Below are 26681 nucleotides of genomic sequence, written 5' to 3' on the forward strand. Positions count from 1 at the left end.
CTGGGCTCCCGCACAGGAGGCCGGGGGAAGGGCCAGGCCGCTGCAGTGTGGGTCTGGGGGCTGACCTGGGCAGGGAGCACAGGCAGCCACACGCCCCCAGGGAGCCTCTGCGCGAGAGGCAGGCGGGCCTCAGAAAGGTGCTGGCGCTCTCATAAGCCCCCACTGTCCCTGGGGGGCCCCCAAAGCCCCGCGTGAAGACCCAACATGCAGGGGGACAGAGGGGCCCTGCCCCCACAGCGACTGCAGCAGCAGAGCCGTGCTCGTTGCTGTCACACTGGGTTGAGAGCTTGCTTTCTTCCGGTTTCTTTTCAACTCAACCAGAGAGAACGGTCGGCTGCCCTCAGCTCAAAACCGAGGCTGCCTCCCCTTCCTCTGGCCCAGACTCACTTCCTCTCTGAACATTCAACCTGACCTCCTCACAGTTGGTCTACACTGTGGCTTCTCTCTCCCCAGCACCCACTCACTTCTTCACCTTTGCCGTCTGGCTTCGGACCATTTCACTGCTAAAACCGACCTCCTGGAAAGGTTCTCCTGGTCAACCTCCAGTCCCCCCGCCGGAGTGACCTCGGGGGCAGCCTGAGACCTGCGTTAACCACCCCTCCCAGGAGGGCACGTCCCCAGCCACTCTGTCTCCTCGTCCCCCAGGGCAGGGGTTCCGAGCACACGGAGGCCCCGTCTCAGTCTCTGCAGGGAATGGAGCGGCTGGCCTCACCCCGGCAACCAGCTTTAGCCGTGACCCCAGGGCCGCCTCTGGTCCTGACCGCCTCCCTGCCAGCACATCTCTACCGCGTTCAGTGTTCTTAGGACCCTAGGTCTTCATCCAGGCCCCGCAGTCTCCCAAACCCCATCTAAACCTCCCTGTTAAAAAGTCACTGCCGCGGCGTTCCCGTCGTGGTTCAGCGGTAGCGAACCCAACTAGTATCCGTGAGGATGGATGCAGGTGCAATCCCTGAACTTGCTCGCAGACGCGGCTCAGATCCTGCGCCACTGCGGTTGTGGTATAGGCTGGCAGTTACAGCTTCGATTCAACCCCTAGCCTAGGAACGTCCATATGCTGCAGGTGTGGCCCTAAAAAGCAAAAAAAAAAAAAAAAAAAAAAAAAAAGTCACTTCCTCCAGGAGGCCCTCCAGATGTCCCTCCATCAGATGTGACCACTACCCCCATTTTGTGCTTCCCGCCTCATACCCTGACCTGGTGCACTTGCCTGGCTGACTTACTCACCCCCTCCCGGTCGCCTAGGAAGCAGCCCTGATAAATATTTGTGGGACTCGGTGGCAGGAAAGCCCCATTTCCTCCTTTCTAAGAAGAACTCCCCCCGCCCCCACTGTCAGGTGGCATCTTCCCCTTGCAGGCACCTTCAATACACATTTCTTTTTCCTCTGGCGAAGCTCTCATTAAATCAACAATGTGTCAGAAAGTATTTGATGACATCTTAACTCATCTGCAGCCAACTCGTGTTATTCTGCACGTGGGACACTATGTAGCTGAGCGGTAGCCCTGGGCACGCTTCCAAGCCCACTGACCCCCATCCTCCTCCCAGAATCCTCAGCACCAGCAACAACACAACCAGACCCTTGACGTGTGTCTGGCCCCATGAGCAGTGTCGCCCAGGGGAGGTCTCTCCGGGTGTCAGGCGCGAGGGCCGCCAGGTGGGGGCGCTCCAGGTCGGCATTAGGTGCCAAGCTCCCGACCTCATCCTTTGCTGAAATAATGCCCCAAACAGAAGCTTAGCAGCTAAGACGGTAAATTTTGGGTCAAACAATAAAAGCTTTGGTACTCTGAGGGAGGACTAAGGCTCTGACTCGGAGTGTGGGGGGCTGTGAGCGAGGAGGGGGTCCGCAGAAGAGGGGGTGTTGGCTTGGCTCCTGCAAAGAGGTTCTCAATTCTGGTGGCCCATTACCATTCTAAGGGGCGCTTCTAGGAAATTCGGGTGCCCGGGCCCCACCCTAGCGATTCCGACGGAACTAATCTAGGAGGTGGTGATGTTTAAACATTTCTCAGGGGCCTCCAGTGGGGGCCTGGGCGTAGAACTACGGGTTAGGAAGGACGGGCACACACACGCCCCTGAGATCTGGCGAGCTCTCGGGTAACATCTGAGAGCTGGGTGTGCCCCAGAGACACACGGGGTGGGGGTGGGGGGTAAGAGGGTCAACCATGCCCACAGCAGAGCTCTGGGCCATTTTTGTTTTTTTCTTCTTCTTTTTTTTTGGTTTGCTTTTTAGGGCCACGCCTGCAGCATATGGAAGTTCCCCCGCTAGGGGTACACTGGGAGCTGTAGCTGCTCCACAGCCATAGCAATGCCAGATCCACAGCTCACAGCAACACTGGATCCTTAAGCCACTGAGTGAGGCCAGGGATCGAACCCTCGTCCTCATAGATACCAGTCGGGTTCATTACCACTGAGACGCAGTGGGAACTCCAAGGCTTGGCCTTTTTATTGAGGGTCTCCCCAGAGCCCACCGCCTGGGTGGGCCTGGGAGGAGAGCAGAACATCTAGAACAGGGTCAGGGACTCTCCCCCCACCCACACTAAGGAGGCATCTGGGCCCCCAATTCTTACACACCGCTGAGTCACATTTCTCTGTGAACGCCCTTAGGCATGTGATTCACTCTGTCTTTTCTCTCGCCACTGGGGCTCTTTAGTTTGCAGACCCCCCAAGACTGAACCTAAGAGGGTAGAGAAAGTTTCCCCTCCCCAACACCTACCCCCCGAAACAAACGTCTTCAGCCCGGCACCTTCTCCAGCCACAGCCAGCATGTGAGACCCCCGTTTCTCAAAGTCCATTAAAGCGGGACAACCGGCCCTGCAGCACACTCCCATCCCCAAAGGTGTCTGCAGTTAAATTGATTTGGCAGCCGCTACCCTGTACGGTCCTCCTTTTGTGTATTTACAGACACATGTCAATATATTTTTGTATTAAATTCGACAATGTGAGGGGTTTTTTTTAAGTTCGAAGTCTTCAACTTTATTTCCCAAACTTACTGGAGTGCGGAACCCCTCTGCCTCTCCAAGGCCTATTAGGAACCCCACAGAGGGCAGAGTTTGGGAAACACTGGTTTTGACTTAGCAGCCCCTCAGCTCTCTGCTCTGGCTCTCGGCCAGACCTCAGACCATTCCAGCATCAGCCCATGCTCTGGATACAGTTAGGGTGGGGCGGGAGCGGCGAGCCGGAGTCCCACAGAGAGGGTGACCCACCGGGAGCAGCCACAGGTCTCGGCATGATGTTTTAAGTCCAAATTCCTAAGTTACCAGGGGACACAGCGAAGGCCAGGGCGACACTGCTCGTAAGGCAAAAAAACCAGAGTACAATACAAACGTCCATCACGGGAAGACTAGAAAGTTCCGGTACCCCTGCCGGCTGGACACTGGACAGCAGCGCGAATGCACAGGCCAGAGCTACGACGCATGTGTTCCTGCGAGAAACACAGGCCTGCAGCAAGGCTCTAAGGTAGATACTCGGAAGACAAACAGATAAGCTGGGATGCAGGGTGCGCGTCACAGCTGGTGAGAGGGAGGGAACAGGCTGGCCGACGCCCGACGCTCGGGCTCAACAGAGACACCCAGGAGTTCGCTGAGACTGCCTGCTCGGGAGGCAGAGCCGTCAGCCTGTCCGTGGCTAACTGGTGGGGTGGCCCTGAGACAAGCTGTCACCATCCCGAGCCTCCTGAGACCCACCTGCAACCAAGGGCAACAGACCCACTTGCTCCCTGGCGGCTCGTGAGGAGGTGGCTCAACGTCCTGCCCCCCCTGCGGGGTTTTGGGGAGGACGGGTTTGCACTAAACCGTGTCAAAGTGCTTTCCAAACTGCGGGAAGCTTCTAACCAAGGGCAGCAGGCAGCTCTGGGCCTGTTCTCATGACCTGGCAGAAAACACCCCAAGCCAAGAAGCCTTGTTTAGCCCGCTGGGGTGGAGGCGTGAGGGCCGGGAGCTCCTGTGGCTGCTTCGGGCATCTGAGAGGAGGCTGGGTCAGCCCCACACCCACTTTCAATGGGGGTGCCTGAAACCCTCCTCCCTCCAGCAAGGACCCCGCCACCCATGGGAAAGTAAGAGGCTTGTTTAATTGGGAACTGGGCCCAAACAGCCCAGCCCAGCTCCTTCCTCTCTTCCTTTCACTCCTCCCAGGACCGGGAGCTCAGGAAACTCAAGGTTGTAAAGCAGCTAGAATATTGCTTCCGGCCGCTTACTCTTGGCGGGGAGGGGGGCGCCGTGCCACAGACCCTCCCCGCCCAGGGGCCAGCGCTCCCATTTACCAACCACCCAGGGCCTGCGGGCCAAGCCAGCCAACGTTCCATCTCATCCAGAAAACTCAGGCTTTGAGGGCAGAAGAATGGGAGTTCAAATCTGACTCCCTGCTTGTCAGTTGAGTGACCTGGGTACATTTCTGAATCTCTTGGAAGGGATTTTTCTCATCTGTCGAAAGGGGGCGGGGGCTCTTCCCTCTCCAGAATTCAAGGAGAATGGGAAGGAAAGAGATGACGTATGTACCGCCGGGCGCTGAGCCTGGCCCCCAAGCAGACGCTCTGCAGCGCTGGCTCCCTGCCTCTCGGTACTTGCGTGGGCTTGTGGGGGAGGGGAAGGCAGCAGCAGCCAGCCAGGCGTCAGGGCAGAGAAGACTAGGCAGAAACTGGTGATGGACATGAAAAGTGTGGATTACCAACGAGGTGCACGTCTCTGCGCTTTCAAAACCTTAATGGTGGGGGAGTTCCCTGGCGGTCTAGTGGTTAGGATTTGGTGCTTTCTCTTCTATGGCCTGCGTTCAATCCCAGGTCGGGGAACTTGATCTCATGTTAAGCTGCTGCAGGCAACCATCGCCAAAGGAGAGGAAAAAACAAAAAATGACCCTTAATGGTGGAGCCAAAAGATCTGGGAAACCTCTCTTACAAGCCCATTTTTTTTTAAAAAAAAGGAATAGGAGTTCCCTGGTGGCTCAGCAGGTTAAGGATCCAGCATTGTCACTGCTGTGGTATAGGTTTGATCCCTGACCCTGAAGACGTGCAGGACGCCAGGAGAGCTGTGAGCTGCAGAGGGAGAGTGAGGAGGTTGCCAGACTGTCACCAAGTGTCATCCGGGCTGTTTCTCTAGAGCCCGGGTCAGGTAATCACAGCACTCAGGGGGCAGGGATTTGCTCACCTGCCCCTACTGGCTCGGAAAATGACTGCTTCGCGGCGACAGACAGGAGCATAGTTTATTTTATCTACTTTTTATTTTTTTTAATCTTATTTTATTTTATTGCCGTGCCACAAACTACAGAAGTTCCTGGGCCAGGGATCAAACCCTTGTCAACGCCAGATCCTTAACTGCTAGGCCACTGGGGAACTGCTGCAGGAGCCGAACTCTTACAAGCCACTGGCCTCGGATGCTGTCAGGGAAGGTAGGGGTTGCAAGCCACCCACCCCAAGGCCTCTGGGAGCCCCAGGCAGCCTGGAGGCACCTGCAGGGCCCTGGTCTGCAGAGGAGGCAGGACACTGGCACTTCCACACCACTCAGCTCAGGCCGTGGCCCCCAAGCTGGGGTGTCCTCTGGTCTCCGGGGCTCCTGGGCTGCAAGGCAGGGTGCTGAGAAGATGCTGCAGCAGCTGCTCCTCCAGCTTTCCACTCCCACCCGGACAATCCACTTTGCTCCCCTGAAGTCCACACCTCCTGACCTTCCACCACTACCAGGCACGCCCTGGCCATGCAGGCGCACTTGTCTAGGCCTCGGTCTCCTCAGCTGCAAATCAAGCCTGTGAACCCCGGAGTCCCTTTCAGCTACAGAATTCTATATTGAAGGGGGAAAAAAAGCCACAAAAAGGAGGCAGGTGCGCCGGCCCTCACCCTCACCTTTGTTTGTGGAAAAGGGAATCAATTGCTTTCTTTCCAGCCCGGCCTGGAGGAGCCTCCTGTGAACCTAGGGCTGGGAGCTTCTAGAGGAGTCCAGAATCTTCCAGGGTGGGGGTACAAAGGGAATCCCGCCAGCAGAGGATCCCTGCTTCCCAATGGCATTCCTTCCCGAGGCTGCTGTAGCAATTTACCACAAACTCAGGACCTTAAAACAACACACATCTGTCATCTCACGGTTCTGGAAGTCAGAAGTCCGACACGGGTTCGCGGAGCTAACATCAGAGGCTTGGCTTCGGGAGGCTCTGGGGAGAATCTGTTTTCCTGCCTATTCCAGCATCCAGAGCCGCGGCGCTCCCCGGCCCCGGCCCTCCCGGCGTCCCCAAAGCCGGCAGTGGCCCGTGGAGGCGTTCTCACACCCGGTCACGGATGGAGACTCGCCTGCCTCCCTCCCCACTTCGGAGGCCAGAATAAGCTTTCGAGATTATCCAGGATAAGCTCCCTAATTTCAGGCCCGCCGATCAGCAACCGTGCTTCCCCTTCGCCTGGTGACCGAACGCAGTCACGCCTTCTGGGACACGGGCCTCCGAACAATGACTAACGACTGATGCCGACCCCACTGACCCAGGTCCTGAAGGGGGACGCGGGGTAGGACCGTAGGCCCAGGAGGCTGCCTGCCTGGGTTCAAATCCTGACTCCACCACTGGTGGAGGGACCGAGTCGCGTGCATCTGTAAAATGGGATAATGCACCTGAAAGGGACCAGCCAGCCCGAGGTCCTCCCCAGAAGCTCCGTCCTCGGCTCCCGACCTGTGATTCTCCCAGGACAAGGCTGGGGTTCACCTGGGCTCTCCCGAGGAGGGACTTGGCGCCCCCAGAAGGATGACTGGCCAGGGCTACAGCGCCGGTGGCAGCTGGCCCATCTGTGGCCCCCTTCCTCATCGGAAGCCCCCCCCAAGGAGAGAGCCCTTTCCCCCACATTAATGCAGCCTCATGTCCAGTGAGCGAAACTTAGGATCCCCCATCCCAGGTCATTTCGGCTTCGCGCAGAGAGGTCCTAGGGGTGTGGGGTGGGGGATGTGGGCTGAGGGGTCAGCGCTCTGCTCCCGGGAACCGGAGCACTAAGTTCCCGACTCAAACCACAGGCCTCGCTTCTCTCCCAGGGATGTCGCCTTGTCACCACTGCTGCATCAGGGGTCCTCGCTCGTGCCCAACAACCAGAGTCCCTAATTTAAGTTAGGCCGAGTTACCCAAATCTAGGCCGTGTGGCTGGCACAGAAAGGGGTGTCCTGGGTCTGGCTGGGCTGTGTGGCCTTGGGGAAGCCTCTCGGCCTCTCTGGGCCTCTCATGTCCTCCTCCTTAACCTGAGGGATTGGGGCCAGGGGATTGAACGAATCATTTCTGGACACACCGCCTCCTGCACCCACAGAGAACAGCTCACCGGCCCCAAAGCTTCCAGGACCCAGTGGCACCTCCCCCACCCCAAGAAAGGCTCCAGGGTGGTTTTGATGCTGTGTCCCACAAGGTGGCCCCCTGGCCTTGTCCCTAGTGCCCTCCCAAGGCCGGGACAGTCAGCCCTCCCTGCAGGGGACGTCGGCCGCCTTCAGCGGCTCCCAGGACCCGGGCTGGCTGCCGGGAAGCGGCCTCCATGGAGAGAGGCCTGGGCAGCCAAACAGGAGGCCGTAGGTGGCAGGGGCCAAGGGCCCAGGCCATCCTCCCCAGCAGGGGCGGGGGGGGGTGCAGAGGAGAGCGGGCAAGTGATTCCAGACGGCAGTTCTCAGGGGGAGGGGAGCCCCGGGGCCCAGGGTGGCGGGAGGGAAGGGCTCTGGCCTTGCCTCCCCCACCCCTGGCTCCGGCCCCAGGCCTCCGACTGGGGGTGGACCCTGCCCCCACCCCATCTCGGGGGAGAAAGGGAGGCCCTTGGCGTTGCCAGATCCCAGTGATGAATCCCACATTCATGCCGCCCTCTTTGCCTGTTGAAAACCCTCCCTCCGCCTTCTGGAACAGCTGGTCTGCAGAAGTTGGAGGAGCTGAATATGCGGGATGGAGGTGCCCCCGGAGGCGCCCCCGGCCCACCCCTTCCTCTGAGAGGAGGCCCGAGGTTCCCGCCCTTTCCCTGGGAAATCTGGAGAAGGAGCCAGGGACGCGGGACCCACCGTTAACTCTTTCAGGCCCGTCAACGTCCTGCAGGGCTGGGGGGACTTCACGGCCACCCAGCGCAGCCGCCAAGGATGGACAGCAGAGGCCGCCGCCCTTCCCTGAGCCCGCACGTGTGGCAGCACACACGGCCGAGGCCAAGAGCACAAGGGCTCTGTCGTGAACGTGCTTTTCAGCACATTAACACTTTCCCAGCCTGTGCCCCGCCTGGGGCAGACAGCGCAGACAGGAAGCCCCGGGCGGTCAGGTTCTCACCAACTGCACAAAGCCGGGGCTCAGACCCCCGCGGCCCGGCTGGCGAATCAGTGCTGTTCTTGGGGGCGCACATGCACACACACGACACCCTGACCACCTCTGTGGAAAGCTGTGAGATGCAAAGGCATCCACCTCCCCCCAGCCGCCCCATCCGGCATTCACGGCTTTCTGGAACAACGTGGGCGAGGGGGTCATGCAGACCAGAGACGGCGGGCACCTCCGGCCCCCACCCCAAGGGTGGGTGGGCCATTCCGCCTCCAAACAGGCCCCGGCTCAAGGAGAGGCTGTAGCACCGGGGCCTGGGAGAGGCGGCTTCATCACCTCTGCCACTCGCCTGCTATGTGACCCTGGCCGAGTCACCAGCCCTCTCTGGGCCTCAGAGACAAGAAGGAGCTAAACCAGAGGCCTCAGGAAGTTGAGGGGCTCGGAGTCAGGCTTCCTGAAATCGAACCCTCCCTTGCCACACCCAACAGCTGCGGCCTTGGGTGGGCCATGCTGTCGGTGCCCTGGGCTCTCCATCTGTGAACCGGCTTCACAGGACCATCGGGAGGGTTCGACGAGGTTCCTACTCTGGGTGACAAGCCCTGGGACTGTGCACGTTCCCTGGGGAGCCCTGGTACAGGGTGCGGACGTCACCACTGCCGTCACGGCCATCAGGTGTTCTGTCCGGCCCTGGCAGCCTGAGGCCCCACAGAATGGAGGGCACACGTCGCTGGTGCTCTGCCCCCTGTCCTCTGTCCCGCTGCTGTCGGTGGCCGTAGCTGGAGCCCAGCCAGGCTCCCCGTGATCCACCGACCTCCCGAATCCGGCATCTCAGGCCGCAGGCCCCAGGCTGCAGGAGGCCCGGATGCCGAAGGCTGGACCACAGCGTCGTCAAACCCACGCCTTCCACTCCCCCTCCCAATGAGTCTCTGCTTCATAGCACAGCAGGGCTGGGGGTGGGGGGACACCCAGGGAAGCCTCGGCCTGGAGCTCGATGGAACGAGGGGGTCATGCTTCAGGTGCTGCCAGTGTGGGCTGCCCGAAGGCCGATGGGGCTGGCCACCCCTGCCCGCCACACCAATCCCCATCACTGTCTGCTGTCCTCTTCTGCCCGTCCCCCCAGCGACACTCCCGCCCAGGGGACAGGGTGAGGGTGGCCTGGGCAGGTGAAGCTCAGGGCCCCCAGCCAGGTCACACAGGGGCTGGAGCCAAGACCCCAAACCGGTCTTGCCACAGCCCTGTCCTAGGGCAGTGTTTCTAGAAAGCAGGCCGGAGAGAGGCAGCCCGGGGAGCTCGGCCTGCAAACACCAGGCCTGGGCCTGAAACAAGTGGGAACCTAAGAAACTCAGACACACAGAGAACGGCTGCAGCTAAGTACTTCTCCTGCACCAAACACACACGCGCGCGTGCACACACACACACACACACACCACGACCCGGCTTTTATACCCAGAGGACGAGGGCTCTGTGCTGGGGAACCCCCACCCCGCTGGCTGGGGAGGCCGCACACGAGCTCAGCTCCCGCCATCGGCTGAGCAGGGGGCGGAAGGCAGTAATTGGTACCATACGGGCCTGCACGGAGGAGGGAGAGGGTGGGAAGGAAGCCCACAGGCACACAAAGGGCCCAGGGAGGGCAGGGTGGGGGCCAGGAAGGAGCAGGATGCCCTCCCCAGCCAACCCGCAGGGAAGGAGGTGCAGAGGGGCAGCCCAGCCCCCACCCCCCATAGACTTGTCCCAGCGTCTCAGCATCACACAGCCTGTCCCTGGAGCAGCGGATTCCCCTCAGAGGTCAGGCTCCATCCGGAGCCAACCCTCTCCCCGCAGAAAGCCAGCCGGCCAGTGCCGTGGGCTGCAGCTGCTGCTTCCGGGGCAGACGGGCGGGCCCCCATTTCAGCCTGGACGGCAGATGCGGCCTGGCTCATGGACGCGGGGTGGCTGCCGGCACGCTCTGCCGGGGGCCGGCCGTGTCGGCTCGTGTCTACTTGGACATCGGCTGAGCCAGGGGGCCTCTGCCGAGGGAGGGTGGGCCCGGCAGACTCGCGGCCCCTCCCTCCTCCAGCCCCACCTTTCCCAGCCAACCCCCGTTTGGTTCAGGGGTTCACTCTCCTCCCCGCGATGCCCAGAAACACCTGCGCTTCGGGGCAGGAGCCATGAGGCTGGGGCTCAGCCTAGGGTCAGGGGCTGGGAGACACAGCTGCCGGGTGACCCGTGCCCGAGGGCGGGCACTGAGGGGCTTGGAGGAAAGGATTCCTGGCTTATACATAAGCCCACGGGAAAGGGGTCCCCTTCCTCCGGGGGCAGCTGTGTCAGCGAAGCTGGGACCACGGGGACCAGCTGGCAACAAAGCCACGCCCGATGATGGCTGAACCCAGGGTCCTCCAGAGCATCCTTGAGCTGCCAGGCTCCAGACTTCTCATTCTGGACCACAGTAAATCCCCTTTGGGGCTCAGGCCGTTTTGGGTTGGGGTTTCTGTTCCTCAAAGCCAGAGCCTCCTGTTAGAGCCGCCGAGAGCACGGCGGGCGGAGCAGGGAAGGAGGAAAGCCCTGCTCATCAGAGCGAGGACCAGGCTCCCACCAAGGGTGGTCCAGACGCCCCCACCCCACCCCCACCAGCCCCCATGGCTCTCCGCTCTCACCAAGGAGGACGGAAGCTCCTGGAAGAGGGGCCTCCAGGGAGGCCAGCCTCCCTCGTGAGAACAGGGCGCTCTGGGCCGTGGCTCCCAAGTCAGAAACCGTCCCCCCCCGGCCCCCACCATCAGCCCCCATGGCTCTCCGCTCTCACCAAGGAGGACGGAAGCTTCTGGAAGAGGGGCCTCCAGGGAAGCCAGCCTCCTTCGTGAGAACAGGTGCTCTGGGCCGTGGCTCCCAAGTCAGAAACCGTTCCTGCAGCCGCGGAGCCCCCTCTGGACGGCTTCCAGCAGCCCACCTCTGGTCGTCAGTACCCTGAGGTCCAAGAATAGGCTCAGAATGGCAGCGACGACCAGAGCTCAGGCGGGGGTGCTCCGCAAGTGCGGGCCCCGGTCCCAGAGCCCCACAGGCAGCCCCCAAGGCCTCACGACCCCTCCTCCGAGCCTCCCTACGCAGCTCCTTCTTCAACAGATTCGGAAAGCACAGAGGGTCTAAGCAACGTGCCCCAGCTCGCACAGCGAGAAGGGACAGCGCGGGCTCCCTCCAGAGCCAGCCCCCTTCCCCGCTAGCCCACCAGGGTCCTCCTGGAGGAGGGGGCGTGGGACAGCCCAGGGGACCCGTCTCTAAGGTCCTCGCAGTCTACTCCGAGGCCAGGGAGCAGGGCTCTGTCCTCCACGCCAGGCCTGGCACAGAGGAAGCCTCGACGGCGAATGAACCAACAAATGGATGAGAGCCTGACCATGGAGGAGGGGAACAGCGGGTGGGGGAGACAGAACATGAAGAAGCACCGTTTGCCAGGCTGGCGATGGTGGGGGGGATGCCAGGCCCGCCCCAGGCCCTTTGCACCTGTGCGCGAGCTTGTTTCTCACAGCCTCCTGCGTGGGCGTCTCTCTCAGCCCATTTTACAGACAAGAACAGAGCACCGGGGCCGAGATCGTGCTGCCAGGAAGGGCCGGGGCCCAGGGCTGGAGGCTGGCACGGTGGCCACACTCTGGCTCACACCACCTCCCAGATAACCCCATGGAACTCCTGTCAGATCATTTTTATTTGGGAAAAAAAAAATCATTTGCATTAACTATATAATGTAGGAAAAAATTCGGAAGAAAACACCAAAATGTGAACAGTGCTTATTTCTGTAGGACGCATTTTTTTTTTTTGTAGGATGCAATCATTATTGACCGTTTTCTTCAGTTTCCTAAGTAAAAAATTTGTTGTCCTAAGTAGGTATCATTTTAAAAATCACAATAAAATTGTTCTTCAACCAGGAAGACAAGCGTCTCAGCTTCTCAGCCGTCCCGTCACCTCCCACTGCATCACCTTGTGAAGTGGGCGGCATGGAGCTGTCCGCCAGGCACGGGCTGGGTCTTCCCCGGGCAGCTCCGCGGGGCCAGGACCCCTCTTCTCCACGTGCAGAGCTGGGTCCCGCACCCTGCGTGGTGGGTCTGCCACGAGGTCACTTCCCGCTGGGCTGCAGGGAGGATGTAGGTTCAACCGGAGTTTGTGTCAACACAGCTCTGCCTTGTCCACAGCCTGGTGGGGGCCCTCCAGCCCCGCCCCACATGACAACCCCCCCGGGGGGGGGAGTTAGCAGGGAGGGAAGCTGGGGTGGGTGGGGGTGATGGGAGAGACTCTCCGGGGACAGATTTGCAGAAACTCTGCTGTGCCCAGTCTCTGGAAGGACTTGAGGCCTCCACTGCCCCCTACTGATCAGGGAGGCTCGGAGCGGGAGACGGGGTGCAGCGCCCGGACAGACTGAGGCTGGGGGGCGGGGAGCGGGGCTGGGGGCACGCGGCCCTGGAGGGCAGCGCCTAACTTGGGCCAGCTCCTGCCTCCAGGAAAAAGCCACTGTCCTTCCTCCTTGGCCACAAAAGGAGGCTGACCTGGGACGGTACACCTACGTGCCAGTTGAGAAAGCGGTCCCGGCCCGGGCAGTGCCCCTCACGGCTCAAGGCTGGCCTGGGACCACCCCGATGGGCTAGGCCCCCTGCAAGGTGCATACCAGCTACGAGCCACAGTGGGAAGGAGGGCAGGCCGGCGGCAGCGTTCAGACCCTCCAACCGCACTGCGCGGCACAATCACCAGCGCAGCCAGCCCTGGGCAGGTGCTGTGACGTCTGAGCCTGTCTCTCTCCCCCTGCAGAACTGAGGGATGGGGGGGGGTAAGGGGTACTCGTGTTAGCTCACAGGCAAGTGGTCCTGGCACCACCAGCAGCCCGCACACCAAGACCACCCCCGATGCTGGAGTCAAGCCCTGAAATGGCAGCACAGAGCAGGTACCAGAAGCAGCCCCTTCCCTGTCTGCCCCCACCAGCTGTGTGGCCCCTCCACTCCCTGGACCTGAGTCCCATCAGCTCCCAGTCACTACCACCCGCCCTTCACACTTCGAGCGCCTCCGTGGCCAGCTCCTGTCTCCAGCCGTTGACTCCTGGCTCCTGGCTCCTGCTCCACACCAGGCATCCTCAAACCCTTCCCCCTCCAGGAGGAGACGGTCCCAAACATGTCCCCTTCGGGGCCACCCTTTTCTGATGACAGAAAACTGAAATGCACATCCCGGCCTCCCTGGCCCTCTGGGAGGGCGGACATTACCTGGGTGCCCTGCGCCCAGAGCAGCCAGTCCACATGGAGACGCCGTGGCCTTTTCTGAGGTCCCCTCTGAGCCTGATCTGCCTGCACCCCCGTGATCCAATCATCCCGCAGCCCCTGTACCGACCGAGCACGGGCAGCTCAGGCGTCCAGTAACTGCGCAGGCGCCGGCACAGCCCTCCCCTGGCCGGCAAGCCGTTTTCTTGGCAGCCGTCGGCGCTCAAGGCTGTCCGCTGAGTTATGACAATGCCCCTTGGCTCTCTGTCCGCACCAAACTCCCCCACTTTCCAAGGCCCACCAAATGCCACTGCTTCCAGGAAGTCTCCCCGGATTGTTCCAGCCGCATGGAATCCACGGGTCTGTGCTCTAGTGCTCCATCAGTGCTCGGCAGGCATGAACTGGGCACCGGAGGTGCCAGGCCCTGGGGACACAGCCACTGTCCCGCACCCTCATGGAGCTCACATTCTGTGTGAACAGGTCAGAGCCCAAAGCCTTGAGATCCCCTACGAGCAGGGACCCAAAGGAGGCGGCGAGGACAGAATTCGGGACGGCCCTCGGTGGGGACGCACCTGTGTCCTCTGGGGCAGCCAGGCCAGGGGGCTGCAACCCGCAAGCAGGGAGTAGGAGGCACCCCCAGGTCCAGGAGGCACCCCCTGGGAAGCTGCAGCCGGAGAGGGACTCCCATTCAGAAAGTCACCATGCCCAGCACCACACACCTCCAGGGGGCGCCCCTCACACACATTACCAGTGTGGGTGCTTCTGGGGAAGGCCGGGGCCTGGTGGGCCCCTGGGGGAGGTGGGCTGCAGGGGCAGCTTGTGGGGAGCAGAGGGCAAGGAGCACTCAAATTCGGGTCTGTTTGCGAGGCGATGCTCCCCAAGACAAGCGGTGGCGGATGGGGTGCTGTTTCCTGAGCAGGAGGCCTGGGGCGTGGACTCAGGAGGAAATGGCTGGGCTGGGCTGGGAGGGTGGGAGGCGCCCGGCGCAGCTCCCGGAGGGAGGGATGGGCCACAGGAGGCGACTCTGGAGCCTCCCCTCCCCCCTGCCCTTGGTCCCCCCTCCCCCCGTCCAGATTTCCCGTTCGGTGCCACGCCCGCCTGGGTGAACAGAGCCCTTCACTTCTCATCTCAGCGGGAACACCCCCCTCAGGCACACCTCCTCCTTCCCAGATGAGGCCTGGCTCGGTCCAGATCACATGGCCGGGGGCTGGGCTAACCCAGCAAATTCGGGACCCTGAGCACCGCGCGGCTGGATGCGGAGGGGGCTGGGCCGCTGGATGGACGGGTGGGTGGGCCCGCGGGCAGCTGGAGGCCGCCTGACCGCCTGCGGACGGCCAGCACGCAAAGTGGACACGCTGTCCCCAGTGAGTGTCCTCCATTCCCAGGAAGTGTGACACCCCCACGCCCACCCCGGCCTGTCCCTGGCGTCCTGCCATCCCCCAGAGCAGCGCTGACCTGCACCACGTGACCCGGGCCTGGGAAGCCGGACCGGCTGTGGAAGGTCGTGCTCCGCTGGGGACTCAGCGCGCAGCAGGACCCAGCTGCACAGGAAGCCGGGCCAGAGGTCTCCGGAAGCCTCGCGTTTCGCAGCCCAGACTCCCAGGGTCTGCGGCTGAGGGGCCCGCTCCCGCCTGCAGCCGGGAGCCCTTGACCCGCAGCTGCGGGCTCCAGAGATCCAGGAGGGGGCATGAGGCTGTGTCCCCAGGGTGGCTGCCCGCCCAGCCCGGAATGAGACAATGGCTGCAGCCCCACTTCTCCTGGCCCCGTGGGGACACGGCCCTGGGGCTGCCAGGACACAGAGGAGCCTCCGTGGCACACAAACCATGCATCTAATTACAAACCAGCTGAGGCTCTGGAGTCCAACAGCCCTGGATTCAAATTCAAAGCTGGATGGGCCACTTCCAGCTGTGTGGCCAGGGGCAAGTATTTCAGCCTCTCTGCATCCCGGTCCCTACTCCACAAAGAGCCACAGACCTGTTCCCAGGGCTGTGCAGAAACGTCCCACAGGGCAGAGAGCTGCTTCCAAGCCAGCAGTGGAGCGTGTAAGTCGGCAGTAAGCACTGACCGTGATTAATGAAATATTAATAAAGGCGGGAAGGGAAGACAGCCTCCCCGCAGCGCCCCTAAAATGGAAGCAAATCTGCGCAGCTCTCAGAGCAGCAGAGCTTGAGCCAAGGGCAGGCTCCCAGGCCTCCCTTCCAGCTCATCGGGCAAGTCCCCTGCACAACGGTCCCCTCCCGGTCGCAGGCGGGGCCTGGGCCCGGCCGCCACCCTCCTAGCTGGCACCTGCTCTGCAAGCACATGGTTGGACTTTCCAGATCTTTCCTCCCCTCTCTCTGACCTTCCCCTTCGCAGCCCCCCCCCCCGCCCGCCCCCTACGCTTTCTTACTCACTCTCTCCTTTCATTCCTGTTCAAAAACAAAGAAGCGAGGCCAAATGTGACAGCTGGCTCCCTGGAAACGTGACACTGCGGGGGCCGTGGTGTTGGGAGGGTTCCTCCACACAGAGCCGTGATCCGGGGGCAGGGGGGCACCACAGGGGCTGCCAGGCAACAATCCAGCCAGCTGCCCCCGCCCCCTGAGGACACGGCCTGGGGCCACGTCTCTAAAGTCCTCTGGGCAGACTGTACAACACAGTCACATGTCGCAAACGCTGCATCGAGAACCCCGTTTTCGGGGGTGGGCTGCAGTGAGGGTCACCGGTGGCTCTCGAGCAATCAGCACAGTTTCCCATCTCAGGACCTCAGAGGCCACGGGTCCCTCCGGGTCCGCCCTGGAGCTGAGTCCTGACCCAGCTCCCAGAGGAGAAGCCCGAGAAGGCGCAGGGGAGGGGTGCTGAGAGCTATGTCCGAAAGTTTGTAACTTTCTTTGCAAAGGTGCCCCCCGCCCCGCCTCCTCCACAGGCCCTGGTCCCAAAGGGCTGGGTCTAGACCCAGGAAGCTGTATTCAGACTCAGGTGCCGGAGCTGTGATCTGGAAACACAGCCCCGGAGGGTAGAACTCGGCCTGAGAGATGCTAAGGGTGCCCTCTGCCGAGGGGTCTCGTCCCACACGTACATCAGCTTCCCCCGTGGTCCACACAGCCAGGAGCCTGGCTCTCTGGGACCAGCCCCATGCAGTCCTGGGGAAGGAAGGGCTGCGGGGGTGGGGGACAGCCTTCCAAGGTCCTCTGGCCCCTCCAGGCCCCTGCTCTCACTCCAACTGCCCCAACTCGGGAGTCCAGGCAAAATGTGGGGGCCTGTTCTCGAGGCCCAGACCAGAAACGAGGGGAACTGGGGACAGAAGTGTCCCTCCCCGTCCCCAGCACCGTGCTGATGGGTTGACCTTCCAGAAAGCCACTTGGTGGCCACTACTGTCCTGGCCGCTCTGCCTGGCCCCAAGGCAGTGCCGACAAGTGTGAAGATGCCATGTCCCCGACTCTTCTCCACCTGGCTCTCTCTGATGTCCGGCGGCCCTTGGCGTCCAGCAAGTGCAGGCAAGGCCTGGGCTGACCAAGGTAATGGCCAGCAAGAGCCCAGCCAACCCCGGGAGGAAGGCTCACCTACGTCCGACCTGCACCCTCGTGCGCCGAGGGAGAGGAAGCCCCCAGGGAGAGAAGCCCACGTCCAACCATCCCTCGCCTGCCCATCACAGCGCCTGGCTCCGCACAATCGGGCAGATGGAGGAACCACTCCAAGCTCCAGAGAGAGATGGAGAGCCTGGGGCGAGCCTGCAGATGCTCTGCACAAGGACAGCAGGCTCTGGGGCCCGCGGGGACCGGCTCCAGGGCCAGGGAGCAAACCCCGCAGGCAGGGGCCACGGCCCAGGGTCTCCCCCTCTTCCTCTGCCACCCAGGAGACCACAAACAGGGAGGGCTTACTTCAGCCCCTTCCCAACCAAGAAGGCACCCCGACCCCAGCCCCGCCCGGCGGCCAGAGCATCTCCTGCAGGTTCTCCCAACTGCTGGTCCTCCCAGCTGGTCTAGGGAGACAGAATAGAGGAGGGAGATGAGACAGACAGGCTGGGCTGGGCTGGGGAGGGCTGGGCTGGGTGGGCTGTGTGGGCTGGGCTGGGCTGGGCTGAGCTGGGCTGGGCTGGGCTGTGTGGGCTGGGCTGGGCTGGGCTGGGCTGGGTGGGCTGTGTGGGCTGGGCTGGGCTGGGCTGGGCTGGGGGGGCTGGGCTGGGTGGGCTGTGTGGGCTGGGCTGGGCTGGGCTGAGCTGGGCTGGGCTGGGCTGGTGGCAGCTGTGATGGGGAAGAAACAGGACTTCCAATCTGTTCCCACTCATCCCAGACCAGCACCATCTTGTTCCAAACACCAGGGCAGCTGAGCGGCTGGGAGAAGAGGAGAAACACCGGGCCGCTCCTTCCCAACTGGACCTTTCTTCCGTCTCATCTTTCCACGGCACCTTGGGCTCCCCCCCATTCCAGCCTAAGCTCCGGGGCAGGGATGCAGCCCAGGCCCCGGGCCCCAGCCCTGGGCACAGTGCAGGCGAGCGCCACACACACAGTTCACATACAAACTGCCACCAACTGTGGGGCCTCAGGCAACTGACGGGAGCTCCCAGTGCCTCGACGTCCTCACCTGGAAAATGGGATGAGTGTCCAGAAGCTAGCCTGACCCTGGTGGGCTCGTTATCATCAAGTACTCAGCCTGAGACAAGGATTTCCCCAGGTGCCCCCACAGGGATCTGGACTGGAGACTCCCCCAGTGCCGAGTCCCCTCCGGAAGGGAAGATGCCCGCAGCGTCTGGTCAGCCCAGGGGCGAGGGAGGGGCACCAAGAGAGGAGTCTGGACAGGCAGGAGGAAGGAAGGGCCAGCAAGAGGGCCCACCCAAGGCCCCACGGGCCACGCCACGGGAAGGGGCCTCAGCCCCACCAAGCCTCATCTGGGTGGCTGCACATCTCAACGTTCTCGGACCTTCTGGGTCCAAACAGTATCACCCGCCCCAGAGCCTGAGGTCTGGCCGGGCTCGAAGGCTCAGGTGGAGCGTCCGTTCAACATGGGGGCCAGGGGCCCAGGCACTAAGACCACGGGCCAGGGGACCCTGCCACCTGCAGAGAGCAGAGCACAACCACCTGCCCGGAACAAGCACAGGTAAGGTGCGAGGACTTGGGCGGAGGCAAACTTGCTGCTAAATTAAATATCAAGGAAATCCGCGGTTTCCAACTCGCTGACCCAGGCCCTCTCTCCTGAACAGAAAGCCTGCTTGCTGAGCCGCTAAATAAACCACCCCCTCCCCGCAGAGCTGGGACAGGGATTTGTGGTCCCGTCCCTGCACCAGCTCATCCCCGCGGCCGTCCTGCAGCCACCCTCCCGAAAGAGAAAGAGGCGGGAGTGGCCAGCCACCACCCCCACGGCCACCACAGGAAGAAGTGGGGCTGTCCCTCCCCCGCCAGCCTAGCTCCTCCTCCCCCCATCGCAGCCTCCCCAGCCACGCCCCACTCCGGAAAACCACGGCGCCCAGGTCCTGGGGCACCCAGCCCTAACTCACCTCGCAGGGACTTGGGGCGGTGGTGCCTGAAATCCAAGCAGATGGTGGAGGCGGCGGCTGCAGGGCCCTGTTTCAGGAGGTGTCTCAAGCCTCTGTAACCTGAGCCCTGGGTCCTCACCGAGCCTGCTCTTCCTATCAGGCACCAGCTGGGCATTAGTCAGCAGGTGAGCTGGCAGGGAGCCCCGGGCCTCAGGAAGGCCTGCCCGTTAGACCGGAACTAAGGAGGAGGGGCCATCCTGGGGGTGAAAATAGAGTCCCCTCCTGGGCTGGGCTGCTGGACTGTGTAGGGCAGAAGTCACAGGGGTCGCATCAGGAATCAGGCATGCCCTGGGGTCACCAGTGACATCAGCGACTACAGGTGTTACCTCCCCCACTAACTAGGCCACTGGGGGGCTCAGAGGCAGGGAGGGGCTGGCCACCCCCTAGCTCCCTCGGAGGTGACAGCCAGCCTTCCCCATGACCCCGCCGTGGTCTCCTTGGTCAACTTTCTGCTTCTAACCCCCCAGCCACAAGGGCCTCGTCTCAGTCCACATGCCCCACGCGGCCTGTCCCACAGCACAGTCCAGAAGGCAGGACCATGGATCTCAAATGATGGCCAGGGCCCAGCTGAGCTGAGGCCACCCAGAACCGAACCTGCAGTCTGCCAGCTCAGGGAGCCCCGAGAAGGAGAGAGCTTTGGGCAGGGCATCTGGAGACCTCAGTGGGGCAGAGTGGGCAGTGCCGGAGGCCAGCTGGTCAGCAGGCCCAAGCGGGCAGGGCCGCCCCCCACCCCCCGCCGTCAGCAGGGCAGGGCCAGCCCAGGCCCCAGCCCTGGACCCATGAGAGGCTGCCCTGCAGCGGGACTCTCAGTGGAGCCCGGCTGCTCCATCACCACCTATGTCCACTCCTGGGCAAGCCCACCCACTCCCACGTGCCCTGGGGACAGCCCGACCCGCGAGCCAGGGGCTCCAACGCGTGCGATCGTGGATGCCACCTCTTCCAGCAGGGGACCGGGCGTGAGGAGCAAACAGCAGCCCGGCCTGCCGCGTGCCAGGGGTGGGAGGTCACCTGAAATGTGTTCCTGGGGACCCGTGCCCCCGAGCGCCCACCCGCACTGGCCCTCTACTCACACAGGACAGAGCCATCTGGCTACACCGCAGCGGGCAGACCCACCGCACCCCCTGCTCCAGGCTTCACGGCCCGCACCTGACCCAGCGCAGGGGGCTCTCACTCTCACGGGGCCACCCCGACCCTCAGGATAAGAGGATTCGGGACCAGGAACTCTCAGATATTTGCGGGTGGGGAATAAAGCCTGGGGCACAGCGAAGAAAGGCCCCAGATGGACATGTGTGTTCATGTCTGTGTGTATTTTATTTTTAAGATAATAAACATTTGTGGACTCAACAAATGGCGTCGGTATACTTTTCCACTGACCACACCCGCCCCCCATCTGGTCGAAGGTCATCAGGAGCTCCCTGCCAGCTTCCAAGAGAAACATCCACCGTTTGCTGGCTCTGGAAAACTCTCTGCCCGCTGGAGGTAGACTAAGATCCCGTATCTTGCTCCACACCGAGGGTCAAGGCCTTTCTGATTTCATGACGTGGAGTTGGCAGATCCCTGCCGCCTCTGCCCCAGAGCACCAGGACCTTGGGGGACACTGCTCCGTCCTACCCCAGGGCCTTCCTGCCTCCTCTCTGTGCTGCGGCCACGGCCACGGCCCCTCCGCCGCCCCGCCCCGCTCCTCGGGGCTCAGGCTCCAGGCCCTTCTCTCTTCCAGTTACTCCAGCAAATAAATCATCGCGGGCCGGTCCGCCTGGAAAGCGGGCGGCACAGGAGGGCGCGCAGAAGTGGGTAAGAAGAACCCCTAGCGGGTACGAAGCACTCACGGTGTGCACAGCTCGACACTGATAGTAACTGTAGTAACAAAGCATCAGCCTTCCGGGCGGAGCCACGGCGCTCCAGGCCCTTCCGCCCACCCTCCCCGCAGAAGAGGGAACTGGTCCATACCGGGACACTGAGGCACCGAGAGGCGACCAGCCCCAGGCCTCAGGTCAAGATGGCAGGGCCAGAATTCGAACCCAGGCAGTCAGGCTCCCAGTCCCCGCCGTTCACACCAAAGTCACCCAGGAGGGACACGTTGATGGGTGGGGACTATGACCACCCTCCTTTGACAGACAGGGAAGCCCAGGCACCAGGCAGCCCCGGGGCCAGGACGGGGCCAGCGGCTCTGAGAGCGCGCAGATGCAGCCAGAGGTCCTGGTGAAGGGCTGGGTGCCCGGCTGGCAGGTGTGCCCTTGGGCTGCGGTCCCCATTCCAGGAGCGCTGCAAAGTCATGCCGGGTGGGCAGGACGGCCTCGGACCAGAGTCTCAAGGGCGCTCAATCGTGCTTCAAGGGACTCAGGACTGGAGGCGCCCTCCCCCCACCCCCAGGGCTGGCTCAGCTCCTGTCCCCTGCCCGCGTACCCACGGTCACGGTCACCGCTTCTCAGCAGGTACCCGGGAGCTCCCTGGCCCCTTTATTCCCACCCCCCTGCTCCCTTTGGATCTCTGGTGTGCAGGGGACCGGCCTCTCCCTGTCACACTCCACATACGGGGACAGCGCCTCAGCACAGATGCCAAGCGTCCAGCAGCAAAATGACAGCTGGGAAGGGCCACTGTACTGCTCCAGCCTGTCCCCACCCCACTGAGCTTTTTCTAAAGGAGGATGCTGTTCTCCTTCCCGTCCCGGGGGCTCCCCAGGAGGCACCTGCACTCCACCCCTCTTCCCATCGTCATCCCGGGAGGGACTTCGCTCTGCGGCTTCCAAGTCCTCAGCCCCTCAAACCCCAACTCGCTCAGGGCTGAGAGCGAGCGAGGCCAGGGACCATACCCACATCGTCATGGACACTAGGCGGGTTCTTAACCTGCTGAGCCGTGACAGGAGCACCTCAAGGCAATATTTTTTGAAAATCAAACTTTTGCAAAACAAAAAAATTCATAATGAGCAAAATCCAGCAGGGCGGGATTAGGGCAAAGAGAGAGGACAGTTGTGTCTGTTCCTGGCCCATCTTTACTGAAAATGTGGGTATTTGTTCAGCAAGGATGTTTTTTGCATAAGTTTGATTTTTCAAAACATTGCATGGGGAGTTCCCTGATGGCTCAGTAGGTTAAGAATCCTCTGTTGTCACCGCTGGGGCTCGGGTTTGCTCCCTGGCCCAGTAACTTCTGCATGCCATGGGTGCAGCCAAAAAATCTCAAAGAAAGAAAAAGAGAAAGAGAAAGAAAGGAGGGCCACTCTCTTTGTGGCGCAGCGGGAATGAATCGGACTAGGATCCGTGAGGATGCGGGTTCCATCGCTGGCCTCGCTCAGTGGGTGTGGGATCTGGCGTGGCTGTGGCCAGCAGCTGTAGGCACGATTTGATTCTTTGCCCAGGAACCTCCATGTGCCACGGGTGTGGGCCCCCCCAAAAAAAAGGAAAAAAGAAAAAGAAAAAGATTGCATGAAAATACTATTTATCTTGATGCCTACGTCTTTGGTGCCCTCCCCTTAAATTCTGTGCCCCAGGTGCGTGCCCCTGCCTTAATCTCTGCCCTGTGCTTCTTGCTCTCACTCACCGACCTCGAACCCAGGGCCACCTTCATCACGCGCACAGCCTCCCGGGGCCACTGGTAACTCCCAAGCCGTCTTGCCTGCCTCACTTCCCTCTTTAACCCGTGACACGCTTCATGTTTTATTGTTTGCTTTGCTCATCCTTTGCCTCCTTACATCAACACATAAGCCCCAGGAACACAGGATCCCTCAGCGCAGAACGCTGCCTGGCACATGTCAGCTCTCAACCCTTCTTGAATAAACAAACACTCCTGGCATGATAATCCCCAGGAAATCTCATCGGGTCCTGCCGAAACACCTCTGGCGGCTCAGTCCCCTAACAGCATCCAGCCCACCCCAGCCTGGCCTGCATCTGTCCCATGATCTAAGTCAGCACGTCCCAAAGCGTGGGACCTGACGCATTAACGGGGCCTGAAAACAAGTGGCTCCTGAGTTTTATGTTTAAAACGAATACATTCATAACGGCCCTCAGCTGACGGACGAATGGATAAACACAACCACGGGCTCCATCCATAAACGGAATATTACTCAGCTAGGAAAAGGGAGGCAGCCCTGATACCGGCCGCAGCAAGGAGGAGGCTCACAGCACCGTGCCAGTCACAGCCGACCGCAGGGTGGAAGAAACCATTTCTAAGGAATGTTCACATCAGGCACACCTACAGGCAGAGAAACGGTCACTGCCAAGGGGGAGGGGGGCACGAACGGGAGGTGAGAGCTAAAGGGCACAGAGATTCTTTTTGAGGCTGTGAAAACAGTTTAAAATGGGACATGGTGACCGTCCACAACCCTGTAAATCCCTAAAAACCATTGGCTTGTGCACGTTAAACGGATGAGCTGAATGCTATGTGAGCTGTCTCTCAATCGAGCTGTTTTTAGAAGATCAGAAAAGCCCCACTGTCCCAGCAAAGGCGCACCGAGCGTATCCAAGAGCGAGCGGCAGGCGGGCAGGAAAAGCAAGGCTTTTGCTCCCCGGAAGGACTATTTCATTTGTATACACACCACCCAAACACACCCACACACGTGTGTCCTGGTTTGTGGTGTGAAGTGAACTTCTTTCGGGCGGCTCCTGGGTGAAATGAGTGTGAAAGCTGCTCCCTGCACCGTATCAGACTCGGGATTCCAGAAACCCGAGGGCCCTTCCTCGCCTGGACCACGCTGCCCCCTTCAAGACCAGGGTCTCCCCACCGCCTCTAAGCAGCCTCTGATGGCAGGTTTGGGGGCTCCCTCCTCGGGGGCGGGGGGCATGGCCCTCCTCCTTCTCAGACAGTTGTCACAGTGCACTGCACACTGTGTGTCACCGGGAGCATCCCCAGGACATGGGCCCCGTCCTGGCCATCTGTGCACGTCCCCTCTGCAGACACTGCCGGGGCCAGACACGGAGATGCATAGACGGATGATGGCAAACGCAGGGGCGGGCTGGCCCCTCATCATCCCCTCCCGCACCGCTGCCTCTGAACCATCTGAGGGATTTTTTAAATAGCTCAAAGGATGACTTTCTAGAGGGAAAAAAAAAAAAAAAAAGGTAGAAAATTAGAGAAGAAAAAAACCCCCAGACTCAAACAAGCCTGTGGAAGAAAAAAAAAAAAAACTTTTTAACATACGAGGCTCCCACGAAAGCATCAAGCTCAGACGGGCTCACTGGTGGATTCTTGAAACGTTTGAACACAGAAGTGATTGTGCTGCTGCTGCCTAACGTGCTCCAGAACACAGAAGGAAAAAAAGGAAACATATCCAAATTATTCCGCTAAGCCAGCACGCCGCTGACACCCAAACTGATAAAAATGGCAGGCAGACACCTGCCCCCACGCTACAGACCAGCTCATTCGCTTATATCCGGGCACGACCCGTCCATCCTTACCTCCCATTTAAGCCCAAATACATTCTGGTGGATTAGCGACTTCAATACCTAAAAATGAAACCATAAAAGCACCAGGAGAAAACCTGAGTGATTTTTTTTTGTTTTTCTGATTTTTGGAAGGCAGGAGGTCTCTAAGCAGGACGTAAACCCCCAAAAGAGAAAAGAAAAAGCATAAACTTGACCCCCAAGGGTTAAAAAAAAAAATCTCTGCAAGAACACACCATACACAAAAGTAAAAGTCCACAACTGGCAAAAGGCACTTGAAACAGCTATGACAAAGGCGTACGAAGTACTCTTTAAAAGAAAAGAAAACAAAACCCAAGGATTAACAGCCCAACTGGGGGAAAAAAGGAACTAAGGACAGGCATGAGCCATTCCCAGGGAACCTAGGCGGGTACACGGAGGCAAAGAGGACACCCCTCACGTGATGAGAGAAGCACAGACGCATCCATCAGACGGTTCTCCCCACGTCTCAGCCTGGGGCAAGGGCACCCCTTGGCTGTCCCAACGAGACACTGACGGAGCTGCTGCAGAGGCCAGCTGGGCAACAGGAATCCACACCCTGCATCCTTTGGTGCAGAAAGTCCCCTCCTGAAGGCCCATCCAAGAGTCACACGTGCACAAACACAAACACGGGGTGTTCGTGGAAGCCTTGGAACCCGGGGAAGCTGGTCAAGAACGGCGGGACCGGGCAAGGGAACGAGGCCGCAGCTGGGGGGAGAGGAAGGGGCCAAGTCCGCATCCACAGGCTCACCCGGGGGGAAGACACACACGTGCCGAATCCAGGAGGACCCAGAGCGCGCCCGCCGCTAAGCCGGGCCACCCCGGGGATGGGGCGCGCGAGGGACAGGGTCCCTCTTCACAGTGCCCGGGATCCTGACCTTTTCTCTTCCACCAACGGCCACGCAGCGCTCTTAAGAACTGGCAGAGGAGAAGGCAGCGGGGCAGAGGGGGCCGGGGCCGCGGGGCAGGGCGCTGACTCCGCGCGGGGAGGGACAGGCGCCGTGCGGGGGACACGCGCGACGTTCCTCACGAGGCTGCACTTGGCTTTCGTTCAGGAGTTGGTTTAACCCAACCTCCAGGTGCTGGCGGTCCCCGCGTGTTAGCACTGTCCTTCTAACGCCGCCGGGCAGGAGGAATCAGGCCCGTGGTGACAACGAGCAAAGGGACTCAGAGGGCGCAGGTCAACAGGCCAGCGCCGGGCAGAATCGGAGCCTGGGGTCTGAAGGCCATTTCCCGCCCCAAACACGTAGGCCAGCCTCCCGGGGGGCTCCCAGCTTGAGCTTTCTGTGTTTGCAGGTTGTACCCTCTGGGGTTACACTTCAGAAGGAGAGAGTTGATGAGAAGAGGGGGCTTCTCGGCCCAATTCCTGGCTGGGGACCAGCGCTGGCCTCTCTGAACTGCGCTGGACAGATGAGGGATTCCCAGACTGGGTCCCCTAGAGCCCTGGGGTTCCACAGCGTGTGCCTGGGGCAGCAGCAGGAAGGGGAGGTCAGACCTGGACACGAGCTGCCTTTGCCATTAGCTCCGGGAGCCCCTGGGGTTCTAGGGGACACCTGTGTCGCCCACACGCAGGCCCCGTCAGGGAAAGCCGGATGGGGAAAACACAGCCAAGAAGCCACGCCTGTGCAGAGAAGGGTCCCCTGCCCCCCCCCCAGACAAGTGGCCGTGGGTCCACATGTGGCCACAGGCCTGCGGGCACCAGATGGCACCACCCTGCAGGCTGCCTGTGGGAACCTGGGGTCTGGACAGGATGGCCGGCACTTCAGGGCGCCAGGTGGGGGTCCGAGCCGCTCCTCCGGGCTGAATGCGCCGTCTGTGCACAGAGCGCGGCTGTCGGGCGCGGGCGCAGCCGGGACAGCAGCCCCATTGTGCGGACCTGGCTTCCAGCTGCTGTCCCGGGCCTGAGCGGCTGCGGCCGCAGACACAGCCCTTCTCCTGGCAGCTGCTTGGCTTCCCAGGACGGGCACCCAGGAGGCCTCGCCCAGCACCACGTGTCCAGGGGCCCGGGCTCCGGGGCCAGGCTGGGTGGTCAGGGCCTCGCCCGAGCTGCGGGGAGGCGGAGCAGGACCCGCCCTCTCCCGCAGCTGTGCCCGCTCTATTTAAGGCATTCCGCAGCTGCTCCGCTGCATTCCCTGGACGGGCCCTCGTTCCTTCCTCCTCACCGCGGGGCCGGGCTTGGCAGACAGCTGGGAAGGCCAGCAAGGGAGGCGGGCTCTTTCTCCCGGGCCCTGGGGCCAAGCTCCGGCTTCCCTGCCCCCTACGCTGCCCACCTTGAAGGAGACACACCCGGGCCTGGCCACTCCTTCCCCCATGCGTGGGGCCCTCCTGCTGCTGCCAACCGAGGTGCACATGGCCCTCAGCGAGCG

General features: G+C 61.4%; 2 protein-coding genes across 3 annotated transcripts in view; both read right to left on the reverse strand.

Moving 5' to 3' along the window:
* The window catches only part of SEPT9 (septin 9), a 92756-nt gene that overhangs the window by 38187 nt on the left and 27888 nt on the right, over positions 1-26681 (reverse strand).
* On the reverse strand, positions 1103-18989 carry LOC106504796 (basic proline-rich protein-like). 2 transcript variants are annotated; one of them, XR_002336965.1, is made up of 2 exons: positions 18887-18989; positions 1103-12305 (listed from the first exon to the last, which is right to left on the reverse strand). XR_002336965.1 is itself a non-coding variant. In XM_021066555.1 (2 exons), exon 1 carries the CDS (start codon positions 14850-14852, stop codon positions 13923-13925), a length of 930 nt encoding a protein of 309 aa, XP_020922214.1. In that variant the 5' UTR covers positions 14853-14863; the 3' UTR covers positions 1103-12305; positions 12837-13922. The 2 variants fall into 2 exon arrangements, 1 of the variants encoding a protein (XP_020922214.1); XM_021066555.1 differs by lacking the exon at positions 18887-18989 and adding an exon at positions 12837-14863.

Source organism: Sus scrofa, chromosome 12 (genome assembly GCF_000003025.6).
Source record: "Sus scrofa isolate TJ Tabasco breed Duroc chromosome 12, Sscrofa11.1, whole genome shotgun sequence".
Taxonomy (NCBI): domain Eukaryota; kingdom Metazoa; phylum Chordata; class Mammalia; order Artiodactyla; family Suidae; genus Sus; species Sus scrofa.